At 45.6% G+C, this 20,157-nt stretch overlaps 1 protein-coding gene across 1 annotated transcript in view; it reads left to right on the forward strand.

The window, feature by feature from the left end:
- Nucleotides 1-20,157, forward strand: part of DOC2B (double C2 domain beta) — a 129,727-nt gene that overhangs the window by 47,918 nt on the left and 61,652 nt on the right. Inside the window, exons 3-4 of the mRNA XM_066635635.1 lie at nucleotides 6,275-6,349; nucleotides 18,459-18,568. Coding sequence (XP_066491732.1) covers nucleotides 6,275-6,349; nucleotides 18,459-18,568 — 185 coding nt within the window. The remainder of the gene's footprint in view (nucleotides 1-6,274; nucleotides 6,350-18,458; nucleotides 18,569-20,157) is intronic.

Here is a 20,157-nt window from a genome sequence, read left to right on the forward strand (position 1 = left end):
GTTGCCCGGTGCGACTGCTACCCCCTGCACCTCCTTAGCTACGCCACTGCATGGCACACCTGCAGACCTTTTGCGGCACATCAATGTGCGGCAAAGCATTACTTGAAAATCACCGCTCTGCACACTTTCTTGGGAGGAAGCTCTATTGGATACAAAAGGACTTACTTTCAAGTACACATGCCTAGGATTGCACCATAAGTGACCTGAATTTGTGGTCTGTGAGGATTCCATGTCCTCTTAAACCTGTGTATGATGTAGATGGACAAGAAGATAAAGGAAGTCCTCCTTTTTTCCTTGAAAAAGGAAAAGAAGGCTTAACCTTCTACCTGAGGTGATCACCCTGGTCAGCTTTGTAGTTTGTCAGGAGAAGCACTGCTTTAGTTCTAATAGCCACCTCAGGTATTATCAACCATCTTGGATGTTTACTTATATGACAGAAACCTGAGGTATAAATTTTCTAAAATCAATTTTTAAGGTTTATTTTGTTCCAGTTACTTGGAGAATTGTTACAATAATTTCAGAAGTCTCTCCATTTACATGGGAAGCAAGAGGCCTCTCTGCCTCAAGGGGCCCAATCCAACTGTCCAGTGTTGATGGAGCCACAATGCAGCCCCAATATAAGGGAATAAGCATTCCCTTGCCTTGAGGAGGCCTCCATGACTGCACTTCCACTGCAGGATGCAGTGCATATCCTGCACGGCTGCATCAGCGCTGGAAAGTTGCACAGGGTTGGGCCCAAGGAGACTTGGCTCTCAACAGTCAAATGAGGAATCACCTTAAACATACTTATTTTGTGTAGTGCAGGGGTGCCCAAACCCCGGCCCTGGGGCCACTTGCAGCCCTCAAGGCCTCTCAATGCAGCCCTCAGGGAGCCCCTAGTCTCCAATGAGCCGCTGGCCCTCCAGAGATTTGTTGGAGCCCACACTGGCCCGACACAACTGCTCTCAGCATGAGGGTGACTGTTTGACCTCTTGCGTGAGCTGCGGGATGAGGGCTCCATCCACTGCTTGTTGTTTCATATCTGTGATGCTGTAGCAGCAGCAAAGGAAAGGCCAGTCTTGCTTTGTGCAAGGCCTTTTCTAGGCCTTGAGCTTTTGCAAGACCTTCATTCATTCATACAAGTTCACCTTTCATATATTCATTTATGTAAACTTATGTAAATTTATTCAAATTTTAAATGTAAATTAATTCTTTTTTCCCTGGCCCCCCGACACAGTATCAGAGAGATGATGTGGCCCTCCTGCCAAAAACTTTGGGCTCCCATGGTGTAGTGTAACTCTGCTACATGGAATTCTCACAAGTAGGTGTGGGTAGGCCTGCAGGGGAAAGGGGTGGGTGTGTATATAGGTAGGTACGTGGAAGGATTAGGATTTCCATTGGTTTTCTCTGGTAAGGCCCTTTCAATAGGCAAAGCATTAGCAGGTTAAGGTCTCCCCATTTTAGTATTTGTGTTTGCAAGCATACCTGGACAAACTCTGCACCTCTGGAACTCTGCAAGGTGAACAGTTGTTGTAGGTCCATCCACCACCATCACCCTTTCACGTGGCTGAATTTTAATGACGACACCTGCGGGCTGTCTTTTTACTTTTTCAGGGGAAAAAAAAGGGGAGCTTCTTTCAACCAGCTGTGCTCAGACAACTAATTGGGGTGAATCAGGAGTGGGGTGAATCAGGAGCAAGCAAATGAATTGAACTTGACAACAGGGATGGACACTCCTGGTGTTGGGTGGCTGGTAGATTGTTAAATAGGAGCTCCAGGCAGAATGACCTGTTTCTGGAAGGCCTTCTTCCACCTGGAATGGGGCTGAGACAGATGGTTTTCATTCGTGGAGCTGCTTGATCCTCCTGTGTGAGAAAATGGCATAGACCTCCCACTTTATCCTTTGCTGATTCGTGGGATAAGTCTCTTCTCAGTTTCAATTAAATCTTAAGTATGTGCAATTTCATTTTGTTCATATTCCCCCCCTGCCACCCTAGCACTAACCCAAGAGCCACTCTACAACTTCTGAATGATCACATGGTACCACTTTGCTGAGATTGTCCCATTTCAGAGTGCAACTGGGAGAATTGCATGTTGGATTGATCCATGATCAAAAATAAATCACTTCACATGGAAAACCAGCACATACAGGGAAAGGATTCTAGCTTGACCCTTGATTCTTCCAAAAGGGAGGGGGCGTGTTGCAAAACCAGTGGTGGGGCAGGGGGCTTCACTGGGGGCTCAGATGCTGTTGCAACAAGAACCATTTGCTGATGCTGCAGTGCTGTACTTTGCGACATAGAGGGGGAAATAAAAGCCATTCCTCACCCAGAAAACAACCATGAAATAGAGACTGCGTTGCAATTTGCCAATTGAATTACCTTCTGAGGAAGCCATTAAGAGCCTTTTTAAACAGACTTAGAGAAGAAAAAAGAAAATGGAACAAAAGGAGTCTGGGAAATGGACAGAGTTCCTTGATGTCATTTCTGACCAGCTGATGGGCTAAGAGGCACCAGCTAAGAGGCACCTGCTTAATTATAGAAGGAAATGGTTTGGATGTAATGGGGGAGAGGAAAAAATCAGTAGGTAGAGGTGTTTGAAAATTGTGTTATTTATTTTACACAGAAGAAAGCCCACTGTGTTCAGTAAGATTTAGGGCCCAATCCTAAACAGTGCGTGCCGGCTTACCACCAGCGCACACTGTCACAGATACGCTGTAAAGCACGTTTGCAAGCCCTTAGCGCTGGTGGAACACTGGTACTCCATGGTCAACCGAACCGCTGGGCGACAGAGAGGCAGGTGGGGAGGTGGGGGGAAGAAGGGAGGAGGTGTTCAGGAGCAAAGGGAGGGCGGGGGGAGGCGTGCCAGGGGAGGAAGTGGGGCAGGAGGGAGGTGGGATCCACCAGATCCTGAACTCCATGTTGGGCTGCATAGCCTGACACAGAGGCTCTTGATTCCAGCCCAAGGGAATGGTATTCTATGGTATACAGGGGGGGAAAAACACCTCTACCAATAGGTTGCCATTTCCTGTTTGGAAAAGGGTGTGTGGTTCTAGATTTAGGGGAGGGGATTGCCAAGAAGTAACTTTCTGTGCTGTAAGTAGATTGGGCCAAGTTGGGTAGTGGAAACAATTTGGATAGGAGCCCAGTAAGGGCATTGAGGAACAATATTGAGTTGCTTAGTGGTGTGAAATTTCTATAATGAAAAACAAGCCAGTTTTCCAGATTATAAAAAACCAGGTCCCTGCTTACTCTCACCAGCCTGATATACCGAGTTGGATCATCTAGCCTGGATTGTCTACTCTGAGAGGAGTTTTCCAAGGTCTTAGGGAGGGATCTTTCCCCTTATCTGCTACCTGTGATTCTTTTAACTGAAAATGTCAGAGATCGGACATGTGGGACTTTCTACATGAAAAATTGGTGTTCTGCTACTAAGCTGCCTCTCCTAAATACTGAGGCTTAATGAGGGCAGCAGGTCAAATAGAGTGACTCCACTGCACCTTTTCATTGGCCCTGTGGTTCCACCTATCCCTGCTGATGTCCATCCTCATCTATGTCTAAATTAGGGCTGTAGATTTGCTTTCAGAATGAATGGAAACCAAACTGAACAGTGTCCATTTCATTCATTCTGACCTGAATCCAGTCTACCAGTGGGCACAAGTCGGGTTCATTATGGGCACTCCGTTTGCTACCCATTTGTTTTCTTTATTTGAAAAAAAGTAAAATAAAATTTTACTAGAACTTGATTTTTACTGCTGCCACAGCAGCAGGGGCTGCATTCAGGAGCCTCCTGGTGGGTGCAAGAGTGAATGCCCATAACTGCCTTGGGATGCAGCTTTGTCCCAGGGCCATGTGGGTAAAACATGTTAAGTTTCATTGTAATAGCTACCCTTTTTTTTTTTAGGGATGGCCATTTTTAAAATTCCATACTCGTTGCCAGTGCCAGATGTCCCGAGACCCCAGGGCAAAGCCCTGCACTGCCTGGGCCCAACGTGGTGCCTCCCAGCTACTCTGTGCTGGCACACTGGGTGCCACTATTGCCATCCCTTCTGAGGGTTCAGGGCAGTGACATGCAGTGAGGTCCAACTCTAGGGCGGCATAGCATGTGGCGCTCTCGGGTAATGCCACACCACAAGGCATTATGGGGGCTATCTAGACGATTGGGCGCCTGCCCAATCACAGTGGAGGCTGCGCTGTTGCTGCTGTAAGTTCTAGTCTCTCCGAGAGACTCGGGCAGTGTCAGAGAGTCTCTTGGAGAGACTTGAGCTAGCGGCAGCTCAACCTCCCTGCTGACCAATGCAACCACTCAGAAACTGGGTGGAGTACATGTGCAATCACATGTTGAGAGTGAGTTGACGGTTGAGTAGACAGTGAGTTGACAGTACAGGGGAGGCTCTGCCTCTCCACCTCCCCTGATAACACGTCCCTGGTCCAGGGATAGGCTATGCCTGCACCCACATGGCTGCCTGCCCCGTCAAGACTGCACATTGGAGCAACAGCAAAATACTCAAGGTCTTCTTTTTTACTTAACCCCAGAAATGAATTGTAACCCTCTGGATGGGCTGTTTGTTCGGGGACCCAAAATTAATGGCAATTGAAGCTCCGAAAACAGAGTTTGTTTTTTTTGTACATGCACACATTGACACTAAACGAAATGTTGATTCTGTCATAGCCCTGCCCCAATATAAAGAGATTGTTCCTTTTGGAGACAGCCACATATTTCAGATAATACTGTTGTTAAAAAAAATGATTAATGAACCAACTTGGAATCACATTAGTCTTGACAAACCAACCGTCAAGTTTTTAGCTCTCTACCCTCTGCCATTTAGGCTGCCAATTGGTCTTTTTTAAAAAAAATAATCATTAGCAGTGTGGGATTTTTTCCCCCAGAATTCAGCACAAACACTCTGGCCTTTATTATTCTGCTGCTGCCTAATCAGGTATGGCTCCTCTGTGGGCATTCAGCAATAATGCCGCAACAATAGGAGTATGTTTGTACATAAGCAATTATCAAAAAAATGCCGGAGCCCTGTAATTTGGTACCTCCAGAAATCACTCAGTTATTTAAGCCTGGAATTAATTGTGAATTGGAACAAACCTAGAATTAGCTGCCAGAACAACAGCAAGGGTGTAATTAATTATCTAGGTAGTTATTGGAGTCTATCCAGGATCACAGCATTAAGAGAGCATTGATTAATCTTGGCTGCCCATAGCTGTGAGGTGGGTTACCTGGCTTGTTTGAAATGCTGCTCGTGCTCTCAGCTAATCCTCATCCTACATCCAACACATTATCCCTTGTTCTGATTGTAAAGTTCTCTAATGCTCTGCCTCTCCCTGTCTTTCTGCCTTTATTTTCTACCATGTCTCTGCCAGTGTCATGTTCTCACCCATTTCTACCACCTTTGGCCATCCCTTAACTGATTCCACCCCCCTTCTACCTTGCTACCCCATATCAATTGTTTACGCCCTCCTCCCTCTGTTATCTTCCCAGATTTTATGTGGTAACCTTCTTGGGGCAGATGTATTCGCCTCCGTTTTAGTCCCCTGACCCAGAATGGCTTGGAAGGGGGGGGCGCTTTCACGCTGTGGTGAGGCTCCCTGCAGAACTTAGTGCTTTGCACCCCTTCTAGCTATGCCACTGTTGGCAAGAGTTGTTATGATGTGTGTCATTAAGGGGAATTCTGAGGCAGAACAAGGGTTGCTGTTGCCAATAGGCTGAAAAGTTACCAAAATTGCCTCCCCCCCCCCACCCGTTTGCCATACGGTGAGAAAATAGGAACAGCGTTTAGGGTATGAAAGAATATGGTGGAGAAAATGGAAAGGCATCTTGGATCAGCTCGGCCTGCCCATCCCTGCCGTGTTGGCTTGATCCTTGTTTCCCTTGAGACCACCCTGCCAAGTCCTGACCCACATGCAAGAGCAGGGCAGGTCAAAAGTTAGAATCAACGTCCTTCTTCTGAATTCTGTCACCAAGTACAAATCAGGAAGCACATTTTAGCACATAATTAGGTGTGTGTCTCTCTTTCATTCCCCTCCCCTGTTCCTAGGTACACCCCAGGATATTTATACATTTCCTTTGTTCCCCTTGATGCCCATAACAGCCAGTTCTCAGGGAAAGCTATGTAATCATTCGACAGATACAGGAACTCTGTGTAAACAGAAATGGATAAATTGGTTTCGCCTGGAGTAAATCAGGCAGAGATGCCACTGAGTAGTGAGAAGACTTTCTTGCCTGATAATTGCTGGAATTCCCCTTTATATAAAATTCCTCTCTTTGTCCTTCTCTTTCTCTCAAGGGCTTGAAGCCAATGGACCATAACGGGCTGGCTGACCCCTATGTGAAACTGCACTTACTCCCTGGTGCCAGTAAGGTGAGTTCTTCTTTCTCTTTTATCTATAATTTTACAGCCCAACCAAAGGTGTGTTTCTTTTTTTTTTCTCTACTAGATTAAAACTAATTTTTCTATCACAGCTGCATCTGGCTGTTGTCAAACCTAGATCCTGCTAATGCTAACGCTGATGCAGTGAAAACAGGCTGTGAGCAGCACAAGAAGCAAATAGCATTATTATTATTATTATTATTATTATTATTATTATTATTATTATTATTATTATTATTATTATTAAAAGGTTCAGGTTTTTCAACCAGAACCTAGTTGTAAATGAAATCACTACACACCAACCACAGAAAGGCTTGCTTGGAACCCCACACATACTGCAAAAATATCTGTAAATATCATTTGTCCTCAGAAGGACCCCAGATTCAATGGGTCAACATCTGGCGAGCTGTCCATATTATTCAAATAATAATAATAAAAACAACATAGCAATTTAGGTTGTCCAAAGTGCTTCACATACACTCTTATTGTGTATTTTTTTTTTTTTTTTGCAACAACCTGTATTATGCATGATAAATTATTAAACAAGCTCAGACCCTAGTGTGTGGTGAAGAGAGTGAGGACAGAGCAGCAGGTGTGGTGCAATAACACATGACCCAATCCTATGTTGGGATTACAGAGGTGGATCTCACAATCTGCCACTATAAGTCTCAGCATGAAAACTGCTCTGCCATTGTGTGGGCTGGGCACATCAGCACAAACAGGAAGAGGCTACATGCAGGTGCCACAGCTTGCAGAACCTCAGCCGTCCCCCATTGTCTCCATTAAATTGGTGGCAGGGTGGTTCGAGGGGAGGATCGTGGGCGGATTGGGGTGGGGAGCAGGCTGGACTTGGGGTGGGAGGGGTTGGAACTTGGGGGCACTAATGCATGCAGGATCCTATCCCCCTTTCCCAGCCCAGACCCACCTCATGTCTCTCCTTGGACTTAAGCCAACTGAAGAGATGGAGTAAGTCCAAGGAGACCCACTGGAGACCTATGGAGAGGTAAGTAAAGAACTTCTTTACTTATCTCTCCTGGGCTGTCTGGTCCCCTCCCCCAGCCCACAGCATGCAGCACTAGCTCTGTCGGCCCTGCTGCATTCTATGGACTTTCTAGAAACAAGATTGGACCCTTAAGAGTTGAGAATCGGGACTTCCCCAGTTTAAATAGCACCTCTGCCATGATCTCACCAGGTCACCTTAGGCAAGAACCTCAACTTCAGCTTCCTTTCTCCAGATGTAGTATGGGGACAATTGTACTTGCATATCTCACAAGGTTATTGTATGGACTATATCAAGATAATACATTTGAAGCACTTTATACACCCAGAAAGTTCTCCAGAAATGCTAACTACTATCTCTTTATAATAATAATAATAATAATAAAACTTTATTTTTATCCCGCCCTTCTCCCAAAAAGGGACCCAGGGCGGCTAACAACATATAAAACAAATTAAAACATAATTTCACAGATAAAAACATATTAAAAAACACATTAGCAGAACCCATAAAAACAGTAGTCAGAAGAGTCAGAATAAAAGAGCATAAAACAGCAGTTCTTAGAGGAATCGGGCCTGTAAAAAAGCAACTAAAAGATATATAAAAGATGTTAAAAAGGCCATAATGTCAGAAGGCTTGGTTAAACAACAAGGTCTTCAGGCCTCGCCGAAAGGACTCAAGAGAGGGAGCCATTCTCAAGTCAAGGGGAAGGGGGTTCCACAACATTGGTGCCACTACTGAGAAGGCCCTATTTCTTGCCGCCGCCCCACGTACCTCCTTAGGCGGCGGCACTACTGAGAAGGCCCTATTTCTTGCCGCCGCCCCACGTACCTCCTTAGGCGGCGGCACTTGTAAAAAGGCCTTCTCTGATGACCTGAGAGGACGAGCCGGATTGTACGGGAGTAGGCGATCTCTAAGATAACCTGGCCCAGAGCAGTATAGGGCTTTAAAGGTCAAAACCAGCACCTTGAATTGGGCCCGGAAACGAATGGGCAGCCAATGTAGCCCCCGGAGAAGCGGGCTGACAGAGTCAAACCGCCTAGCTCCAGTGACCACACGGGCCGCCGCATTCTGCACTAATTGCAGTTTCCGAACCGTCTTCAGGGGCAGCCCCACATAAAGCACGTTACAATAATCTAACCTCGATGTCACCATAGCATGGATCACCGTGGCCAGGTCTGCTCGATCCAAGTACGGACGCAGCTGGCGCACCAGCCGAAGCTGAGCAAAGGCACCCCGCACCTTTATGCCATCCTTGACACAATGGTAAAAGCGATTTGTATTTTTGTTCCTTTCAATGCAACCTTATTGATTTAAGTAGGAACTTCCAAGCTGGCAGAGAGGTGTGGAAGATGCTAATCTTGGTTCACCTGATTTTTTACAACCATTGTGGACTTTCAGGTCACATTGCAAAGCTGCGTTGCCCCTCGCCTTGCCAGCTAATTGATAAATGATTGTGGAATTACTTTTTCAGAAGTGCACCTTCAAGGTCGAGAGGGAGGCATTGATAGAAATGAAAACTATAAATAGTCCTCCAGGAAGGGAGGGGAGAAGCTGAAAGAAGGTTCTGTACGCCCATGACAGAGGACAGATTTGCATAATCACATCCCATACCTTAGCCTGCTGGGTTTTCACATGTGGAAATCTCCTTTCCTTGAGGCACATACATGCAGATTGGTGAACTGGGACCATTTTTAGAAGGCAGATCTGTGCCTTTGGAACACTTTTGCCTAAAGAGGATAGGTGATCCCCTTTTCCTTTTTTAAAGCAATTTTTGACGAAAGGGACGTTAACTCTGATTGAAGCTATTTCTGGGGGGAAAAAATTTTCAACCCTATGTAATGTTGGAAATTCTGGAGCACCCGTTAAAATATCCAGGATATTTTAAGGATTGCTTTCAGTAGTCTCCTGGAGACAGACACAGACTTCTAGAGACTCAGAAACAATCTTGGATGGGTTGGCAACCCTACCTCAAGACTATTTTATTCCATAGGGTTTTTGATTTTGTGGTATAAACAATCCTGAAAAACCTGTTTGTTGCTCTCACTGCTGTTTCATTTTTTGTACTTGTCAGTTTTATTTTATTTTATTGTTCTTTTGTGAGTTTGTAAGCCACTGTGATATATCTCTGTGTCTGAGAGGCAGGATCTAAATGAAGTAAAACAGTAAGACCGAGACAAGGACAAATTGGTCATTCTTTTTTCTTTGAGAAATAGCGTCCTCAGCTTTTAGTGGAATTGATTTTATGAAAATGAACACCCAGATCTAGTTAGTACTTTGCAATGATAATTTTTTGTTTAAGCAAAGCACAGAGATAAATCAGAAGCCAGTTTCTGGGGACAAAATAGTACCAAAGGATTGAGGTGATCGCCATGTGGTGGTTAGACCTGGACAAAGACGCCCTGGCATCTGGGACTGAGCCTGTGTCTCCCCAACCCATGATGTGCAAAGCCACTGTGCAAATTCCCCCTCCATACACACACACCTCCTTCCTCCTTCTCCTATAACGAGTGCCATTACTAGGGTTTGCATCACCCGGTGTAAGAGGCCAGTGCATCACCCCCATGATGGACATCCTCCCATGCAGTGGGTGGGGCAACACCCTGGGCAGTGGGCAAGATAATGTACCATCTCCATTCCCCCACTGGTTTTTTGGCTATAACATTTGATAGAATAGAGATATTTCAATGTGGTTTGTTTCATTGCATTCTGCATGATTGACTCTACTGACTCAGTAGAAGACGGTTTCCTGTGTTCCGAAAGAAGTTTGATTGGGTTCCACCATCATTTCAGTCTTCTAGACCTCAGGGTTGGCCCCTCCATGAGGCCAACTGAGGCAGTTGCCTCAGGCAACAGAGGATGCCCAATTGCTTCTGCTACTGCTCCTTCTCTCAATCCCTCCCAATCTGACTGGAAAAAGGAAGAGCAGGAAGGAGTGGAAGAAATGTGAAGACATCCTGGCTCACTATTCTCTTCACCTCCACACTTCCTCTTCCATCACCCTCTTCCTTTTCCAGCCCTGGCCTGTCCATTTTGTGGTCTGTGTTTTGAAACTGAGTCTCTTTTTGTAAATAAAAACTCTTTCATTCACCTGACAAGGGATCTCTTGTGCTGTTCCCTCTGCTTCTCGGCAGTGGAATAAATCCAGTATCATTGTCTAAATCCAAGATGTCTCAGAGGGAGATTTGAAACCTGGTTTTTGAGCAGCAGAACAAAGTCTGAAGACCTGACAGTAGAATTTCCTCCATTTCTGATGCCAGACAAGTCTGAGAGCCATTGGGATTTGGGGTATCAAGTAGAGATCAGCAACTAGAGGCACAGGGAACTTAAATCCAGTCCCAAGGAACACTGTGGAGTATGTCTTAAAGAAGCAAGGAATAGAAAACACTTCACTATATAAAAATTGTTTTGACAGGTGGGTGTGTGGGTGGATGGATGAGGGTTCACAAATTGCACGATATACATCCCCTTGAGGTCCCTGTCAATGAAGGCCGAACCACCTACCATTAGGGGTTCTGAGTAAGTTAGTACAATCTTTCCCTTTTTCCCTATGAGGGTTAATGGCAGCATTTCACTACTGTAAGGATTGCCTGCTCCTATACAAACCTATCCACTCCACTTCTTGTCTGAGGCTGTGGTCTGTACTTCCTGTTACCCAGCTTCCTGCTCAACTTTGGTCAAGGGTTTTTTTTTGGGGGGGGGGCAGGGGGTTTACTTTTCCTTTGAATTTAAAATTTAGATACTTTTGCATACTAGGTCCCAGTTATGTAGAAACCACTGCAGTGTGCTGGGTAGGGGTGGATCCAAGGTGGGGCCATAGATGTAAGGGCCCCCCCCAAATTGTCACGCCAAAGGGAAGGGCACCCGCTGGGATGGGGAGCAGCCCAAGCACGACCAGGAGCCCAGGTCTACTGGGCAGGTAGATCTGGACTCCAGTTGGGAGCCCAGGTCTACCTACCCAACAAACCTTGGCCATGGAGGCTGGAAGATCTGGGCTCCAAGTCTGGGCAGAAGCCCAGGTCTACCTGCCCAGCAAACCTTAACCATGGAGGCCAATCCAACCGGGAGAAAAGATCTACCTGCCTGGTTGACCTGTGCTCTAGAGTTAAAATAGTGCTCATGTCCTCCCTGCAAACACAAACACCAGATTCATCCCTGGTTCTGTGTGGCCCTGTTTTGCTTCCAGTCTGATAGTGAACTGAGGTGGTTGAGTGCCTGTTATAAGTGTTCAGAGAGAAAGAAATAGAGAGATGGAACGACATTTCAAAGCACCTTCATCCATTCATTCCTTGCTGCAGAGACTCTGCACAAGCAAAATAGTCTTGAATCACTGCCTGTTGTCATTGCATCAAGCTGAAGGATTTCTCTTGAAATCACACACAAAAAAATCTATACACATTTGTTTATCATTTTTTTTTAATACCAGCTTTCTACTGGAGTCCTTTGGGAGGCCTACACTTTAAAGCAGATCAATGATGCAATCAGGACCGACAAAAAAAAATCACAATGTATCTAAAAAGGAATTTTTTTAAAAAAGATGTTATTCCATTTTTAACCCAGTCTTCCTTCAAGGAGCTCAGGGAGACATTCACAGTCCTCCTCTTCCAGTTTTATCCTCACAACAACCCTGTGAGGTAGGTAGGCTAAGAGATAGGAACTGGCCCAGAGTCACTTGGGATGCAGGTTCAAGCCCAACATCCTTACCAAAACGATCTTATAAATAAAACAAAGGAGACTGAACAGGCCAACACACATTTTGCTTCCTTAAATGTTACACCAATTCCTGGGTATATTTGGGGTGCCAATTCCAAAAATGGCATCCGTTCTGCCCTATCACGTCTAGTTTTGGAGACACGGCATAGCCTCTTTAGTGAATGGTTCAAGTAGCTTCCTCATGAAGCTATACTATATCTCCAAAACTAGATGTGATAGAGCAAAATGGATGCCATTTTTGGAATCAGCACCCCAAATTCATATCAAACCACCATAAAGTTTGGGGAAAACTTTTCTGACCCTCAGTTTTGTAGGCCTGTGAAATCAGACACCTAAAGTTTTTTTTAAAAAAAAACCTTTTAACACGCTTATTGTTGTTTTTAAGTGATGTGAAGCCAGAAGTAGAGGGGTATGGATTCCTTGAGAGATCTTACTAATCTGAAAGCTTTTGGTTTTACTCTCCACAAGGCAGCTGCAGCTGCTGAGGAGAGATTTAGAAGCATGCACTAGAGAAACAAGGTGTTAAAAACAAAGAAAAAACTGCACATAATTACAGTGCAATCCTAGGCATGTCAACTCAGAAGTAAGTCTCAAGGACTTCAATGGAACATACTCCCAGGTGTGTATAGGACAGATGTTTTGGCCAACATCCAATTCCAGCTGAACATTTTGCTTTTGGAAAAAACCTGGTGTCAACTTGGGTGTCACCACCTCAAGACATGATCCTAGCCTTCTCCAAACTTTGATAGCTGCCTAATCGGGAACTTCTAATTCACCTTCAAATGTTGCTATAAGTAAAATTCAATAACAATTCTAGTCTGGACTTACACAATGAAGTGGTTGTTGAGTTTCCTAAAGGAAACTGTCCCGTCCCCCCCATACACCCCAAAAAACCCCACCAAAATGTCCCTGCTGTATGAAGCAGGTGGTCTTCCATTCCAAATGGAAGATATGTGGGGGAATACTTCGTAGATTTTGGGCTGGAATCCTAGACACACCTGAGAGTAAGTCCTGCTTAATTCAATGGGGCTTACTTCATGTAGACATACATGCATGCATTAGAGGATTGAGGTGTGTGTGTGAGTGAGAGAGAGAGACAGAGAGAGAGGTTTTGAAAAAGAAAAAAACTGCAAGTTCTAAAGTAACGTTAAATAAAATGTTGCCGATGGCTTTTGGTTTTGCTTTGAAAAGGAATCAGTCCATCCACCTAACACGAATAGCGTATTTACTGCTGCTCTTATTAGCTTAACATGCTAAGTGTTCCTGTTTTACCACTAATGTGGTCCTTGCCAACTACAGATGATAAATGCAGCCAGCTGCCCAAAACATTTGGCAGGCGAGTTCTTATGTATCGATTTTATCAGAGCTCGTTACCTTGAAAAGTGGCCCGAACAGGAAGAATGAACTGTTGTGCTTTACATCCAATTACAGTGAACATTGGAACTCCATCAGGCAGTCCTCACGATGTGGCAAATTAATGGAAAAGCCCTACTTGAAACCAGCAGGGTCTTTTCTCTGGCCACAAGATGCATCTTTCTGCTCCCTTGATGGGCGCTATCATGCCTTGCAGTGGAAGGATCAGAATTAAATAAATTTCTGTTGAGTTCGATCTGTCAGGATTGACGGCCCGAGGAGGGAAGGAGACAGATGAGCTGAGGGAGAGAAAGAAAATTCAACCTGTCTGGAAGTCAGTGACCATTTCCCTTTACACTGTTGGATTCTACTTGTCAGCAAGGGAAGACTCCTTCCTTCTCAGAAGTTATCAGCTCTAGTTACTGGAGGATATTCATCTGAGTTAAGTAAATGACTTGTTGGCAGAGCAGAGTCAAACTATTAAAACTTGGTGTTCAGTTTCTGTTCAGGTCCATTAGTATTTTTTAAAACTATTGCGGTTCAGGTGTGGATTTCAAAAGTCATTTGACAACCAGATCAGACCCCTCAAATAGCCTCAATGACATTTAATGTAGAATAGGGTCAAGCTCTTTTGCTTGCCATGTGGCCACACATCACACCTGACAACTGTTTTGGCAGAAATCAAGGACCGTGTTGATTGATTGACAGCAACTGGTAAATGCAGTGGGTCCTGCATTTGAGATGCAGGCCCCTGACTTTGAAGTGAAGCTCAGAAGTCGCAAGTCTCCTTGTGGTCTCACTGTCTCCCTCCATCACTTGCGCTGTGTTCTGCCCATGTGTGCAGGGATGGAACCAGGTAAGAGAAGTCCACCTCCCCATATTCATGAGAGAGAGCTGTAATTCTAACAAACGGATATTATTTTTTTTAAAAATTACTTTAAAAAATTTCAAAAACAAATAATTGTACTCAAACTATAAATGAGTGAAATTTTGTTTTTGAAATTTTTTTGAAAAGGTTTTTAGACACAAGATAATACAACAAGGTACCTTTTTAAAAAAGGGAAATAAAGCAACCCTACAGCTGAAAGCTGAGTGCCTGATTACTGAACCATTGATCATGAACCTATTACCAACTTCTGCACGTTGAGGAGTTTGGTTCTGGCTCCAGGCAACCAGGGATTGGCTCCAGGCAACCAAAATATTTTAGGTTTAGATTCCATTCCAGTTCACTGAAGAAAAATCAAACTTGTTGAATTAATTTCAGGGTGAGAGAGGGAGTCAAATAGGGTGTTTCTGAGCAGGGAGGGTTTTGGGGAGGGAAGGCGGAATGGGGGCTGGAGGGGGTGGAATTGGTGGCAGTGACGTATGGCCATATCCTGCCCCCCTTTCCTCTCCCAAAATAGTTGATGCTGAACCAAGGAGACCCATAGAGAAAGCTGAAGCTTTCCCCAGGGTAAAAAAATTAAAGATCCCCTAACTTCCCCCCATTCCACCTCACTCCCAAACCTCCTCCCTACCCAGAAACACCGTTTGTCCCCCTCTTTCTCACTGCCTGCCCCACCGCTAGCTCACCTGGTGCTGGTGGAAAGTGGCCTCAATGCCAGCCTGCGTGCATAACCACTGGCAATTGCACTAGTGGCTTCATTGCACTTGTCAGTGATGTTGGCAAGTGTGACAGTGTTGTGTGACACACCCCAAGTCCAGGCACTTCTGTCACACACATGTAGGGTGTGCTTCCTTGGTCCATGTACATTATTGGGGGGGGGGGATTTTGTTAGAATTGGGGCCTAAAAATATTAAGAGACACCAGAAAACAGTCACTGGAAAAGACTCACTGCTAGGGTGAATCGAGACAGTTGCTCTCCCCTACTGAATTGAATGGAAGAGGAAGTGTTTCTTAGTCCAATTATCGGGGCACAACCAGGTTGGTAGTTGCATCTCTTGTCTCCAGACAGAATCCCGATGACCACATTCTGGACCAGTGGAAGTTTCCATCTGTTTCTCTTGGCATTCCTAACCTCTTCCAGACAAGCCTTTTCCCGTTCTTCGAGCTTCCCTCTGTCCCATGGTGCGGTCAGCATTTATAGCAAGGCAGGAGTCAGGATCTTGGGGAATCATGCTGCATAAAGATAGTGGGTTGATATTGTTCCCCAAGAGAGTGATTAAACCGAAGAGAAAACAGTGAAGCCTGGGAAATGCCTGCCTCAAAACAAGCCTTCATAGCATCTCCATTGTGTATTGAGAAAAGCTTTTTATTTCCAAAAATGGACCAAATATACCAGAGCAGCTATTTCACTTTACGGCAGTAATAAAGTGCCATAAAGCTCGGCTTTGCTCAGCTTCGGCTGGTGCGCCAGCTGCGACCGTACTTGAATCGTGCAGACCTGGCCACGGTGATCCATGCCACGGTGACATGCCACGGTGACATCGAGGTTAGATTACTGTAACGCGCTCTATGTGGGGCTGCCCCTGAAGACGGTTCGGAAACTACAATTAGTACAGAATGCGGCGGCCCGTGTGGTCACCGGAGCCAGGCAGTTTGACTCTGTCAGCCCGCTTCTCCGGGGGCTGCATTGGCTGCCCATTCGTTTCCGGGCCCAATTCAAGGTGCTGGTTTTGACCTTTAAAGCCCTATACTACTCTGGGCCAGGATATCTTAGAGACCGCTTACTCCCGTACAATCCGGCTCGTCCTCTCAGGTCATCAGAGAAGGCCTTTTTGCAAGTGCCACCACCCAAGGAGGTCCGGGGGGCGGCTGCAAGAAATAGTGCCTTCTCGGTAGTGGCACCAACATTATGGAACTCCCTTCCCCTTGACTTGAGAATGGCTCCCTCTCTTGAGAGTTTTCGGCGAGGCCTGAAAACACTGTTGTTTAAACAAGCCTTCTGATTTCTGGCCTTCTTAACTTTTTTATACATCTTTTAGTTTTACAGGCTTGATTCCTCGGTGATCTGCTCTTTTACTCTTTTAATCTGACTACTGTTTTTATGGCCTCTGTAGTGTGTTTTTAAATGTTTTTATCTGCTTGTATTAATGTTTTTAAAATCTGTTTTTTAATATGTTGTTAGCCGCCCTGGGTCTCCTCAGGGCAAAATTCCACCTTGTGTTCAGTGCCTCCATCTGGAGCTGACTGTTTTTTCTTTAATGGGAGTCTTACCCAGGGAGGGAAGCTTAAACCCTTTCTGATCTGAATCATGCCCCCAGATGGCTGTGATCAACCCCAGAAGGAAAGCTCCCCTTGGGGCTAATGACAACTTTCCTACCATGATTGTGTGGTAGTCTAATCCAGATTGGGGCCAGGATGGATTCAAAGGGTTAAAGCTTCCCCACTCCCGCATGCCATAGTCTTGGTCTGGCTCAGAACCACGACACCCTATGACTCCCATCTAGAAAAAAAAACCAACTGTGTCAGCTCTGATGATGCTGATGTAACATGTTGTATGGACTATAGTTTGGACCAAATTTTTTTTTTTTTTTTTTTTGGGGGGGGGGCCTCTCAGACACAACTTTGTGGACTCTTCTCTTATATAAGAGCATATATGCCAGCTCCCTCTACATCACTACCTGCCCAGAAGTTGTACTGGCATTGTGGAAGATCTAAAGTCAAGAAAATACTGGCTTGCACTGTTTCTCTCGGATGGCCAGTCTGCCACTCCATTATTGGATTAATCTTTGGGAGTTCACACACCTGTTAATCTTATCATGGGACATTCTGGGCCGTATACCAGGATCACGTACTGGGATGAAATCATCCCTCTACGGATCACATCAGCTACTTTTTCCCCACTGAATGTTATAAAAAGGAGCTTGAGATGCCATTTAACAACACTGGCATTATTAGGCAGCAGCAGCAGCCTTAGCAGAAGGAATTGCTTGTGGCCAACTGCAGGTGAGCCATAGAAACCTGCTTGTGAAAGGGAAACATCTGGTAGAAAAAAGCCATTTCTACCTGGAGCGATGTAAGAATGCTGTGTTCTGTTATCTGTTTGAGAGAAATTGTTACTGGTGCAGAGTAATAAATCCCAGCTTCTGACTTTTCTGCCGCTGCATTCTCCATCATTGCTAGCAGCCAGCAGTGAACCTGATAGGGCAAGATGGGTGCTCTGGGGCTTCCAGCGCCAGAGAAGGCAAGAGGAGGACTGGGCCCTTGGAAATGGAGGTGACTAGCTCAGGAGGCTTGGGAGATCCCTGAATGCGAGAAGGCACCAGAGCATAGAGGGAAGATCCATCTGTAAAGCAAGGGGGGGAAGGACGGACCAGGCAGAGCTTCCCTGATGTAAACATGAAATATACAGGCAGATGCTCTCCAGGATTTCAGAGGGATCTTTCACAGCTCTGCCTGGAAATTCTGCCAGGGTTCTGCCAGAATCTGGGCCCTTCTGTGTTCAAAGCAGGAGATGGCTACAGCCTCATCTCCATGCCAATAAAGGGATTTGAGTCATAAGATACTGGAGAGGTTGTGCTTCTCCCCTCCAATGGAGCTTTACAGTACAAAGTCATCCCCCCCCCCCCAATAGGTTCAGCTTACAGGTCCATTTGAAGCCTTTTATCTCCTGTGTGTGCGCTGATGGTGAGCACAGCAAATCCAGCAGCCTTTAAAAAAAAACGAGTAAAATTGAAATAAAAGTAATGGGTGCGTTGAACCATTCGGAAGTGTGTTCCTTTCTTTTCTCCTTCTGCATATATGAAACGGCTGCCTTTTCCTTGGCCTCGGCCAAGGTACCCGCTTTGCTGTTTATTTACAGTGCGTAGGTGGGATAATTGGATTGTTCTGCAAATGACCTGCAGAATATTTCTCAGAGTCTGTGAGCACCTCCGATTATTGATGGAACAAGTCTGGTAACAGCAGGCTTCCTCAGTCAGCAGGGACAGGTCAGTGGGGTGGCACAAAGCAAAGGAAGACTTTTTTAATGGGGTTGGGGCAGGGCACCGGAGTGGGTCGTTTTCCAATGTGCAGGATGCTGGTTTTCTCTCACCATCAAACCCACTGCCCAGAGCATACTCAAAGTATGTCTTCTCCTCTTCCTCTCCCCCCAGGCGAATAAACTGAGGACCAAAACCTTGCGGAACACATTGAATCCCACCTGGAACGAAACCCTCACGTACTACGGCATCACCGATGAGGACATGATCCGCAAAACGTTAAGGTGAGCAGGAGCCACAGGCATCCATTCCCAGCATCCTTTGAAAAATGCAGGTTCTCACATAGTAATAATATTTACCCCTTGCCTAGTGCTTGCTGAGTGTGCAAACACTTCACAGGTTTTGTCTTGATGTAAAGCCTTACAATAACCCTGCAAGGAACTGTAAGTAATCGTGATTATCCTCATGCTGAAAGGACTATCTTGAGACTGGCTGTAACCCCACTGACTGCCTTTTTAGAAAGTAAACCTTTTTGAGGTATTATGTATTGGCAACCTTCAGTCTCGAAAGACTCTGGTATCGCGCTCTGAAAGGTGGTTCTGGCACAGCGTCTAGTGTGGCTGAAAAGGCCAATCCGGGAGTGACAATCCCTTCCACACCGGGAGCAAGTGTAGTGTGTCCCTGGTCTGTCTCCCTGGCTATGGGCCTTCCTTCTTTGCCTCTTTGCCTCAGACTGCTGGCAAAGTGTCTCTTCAAACTGGGAAAGGCCATGCTGCACAGCCTGCCTCCAAGCGGGCCGCTCAGAGGCCAGGGTTTCCCACTTGTTGAGGTCCATCCCTAAGGCCTTTTTGACCTTTTTGAGGAATGCTTCCAAAATCATGTGAATTTTTACCTGGATTTTAACATTCCAAAGTCCATTCAACTTTGTTTCCAAAACAAGTGAGATTGAATAGAAGTTTGCTTTTGTTCTATACTTTATTTCCAAAGGTTGCACAAGGTACCATTCAGGTACAACTCCACTCTCCCCATCTATCTTATACATGTGCATTGATGAAACACTGCAACAAAGAAATCTTGTGGTCATATATGCCTGATCTTGTCTGATCTTGGAAGCTAAGCAGGGTCAGGTTTGGTTAGCACTTGGATGGGAGACCGCCTGGGAATATAGGGTGCTGTAGGCTTATACCATAGTCTTTCGAGACTGAAGGTTGCCAACCTATACACCATCGCATCAAGATCCTCTTTGTGTGGTGTTTTACCAAGGAGCAGCATCACATGTGCGCATCAGTAAAACACCATACAAAAAGAATCTCAATACTATCATGTTCATGATCGGCTCCAGGTTGCTTGTTTGCTCTGTTAATGCACTTGAGCCTCCCCTCACCCATCAGCCCTGCCTCGGCTCCTTTTCCCACCCTCAGTAAATTCAAAAATAATGGTCTCACACATACTACTCTTCTCTCTTCCACATTTCACTTTTCTCTCTGTTCACATCTTCCTTTTTAATTCAAGGACTGGGAGGAGGAGTGCCAGGACCAGAAGCACCCCCACCAACCCCCCACCTGAAGAGATCACCTCTCTTAACCTCACAGACAGGCCGTGATTGCATTAAGGAAAAGAAAAGGGCACAAGAAGAACCCTGTTGGATTCTGCCAAAGATCCATCTAGTTCAGCCATTTCTTTCCCAGAGTGGTCAGTGCAGCTTCCTTTCTGAATCTGCAAATTGGGGGAGGGGGGAGGAGCAGTGGTGTACCTCCAGATAAGAGGGAGCTGAACTATGGCATCACTCAAAGGGTGAGAGGGCATTTGGCATGTCAGTGGCGAAGCCAAGGGATCTGACACCTGAGGGCACAAAAATATTTAACACCCCCAG

The sequence above is a fragment of the Tiliqua scincoides genome, chromosome 8 (genome assembly GCF_035046505.1).
Source record: "Tiliqua scincoides isolate rTilSci1 chromosome 8, rTilSci1.hap2, whole genome shotgun sequence".
NCBI lineage: Eukaryota > Metazoa > Chordata > Lepidosauria > Squamata > Scincidae > Tiliqua > Tiliqua scincoides.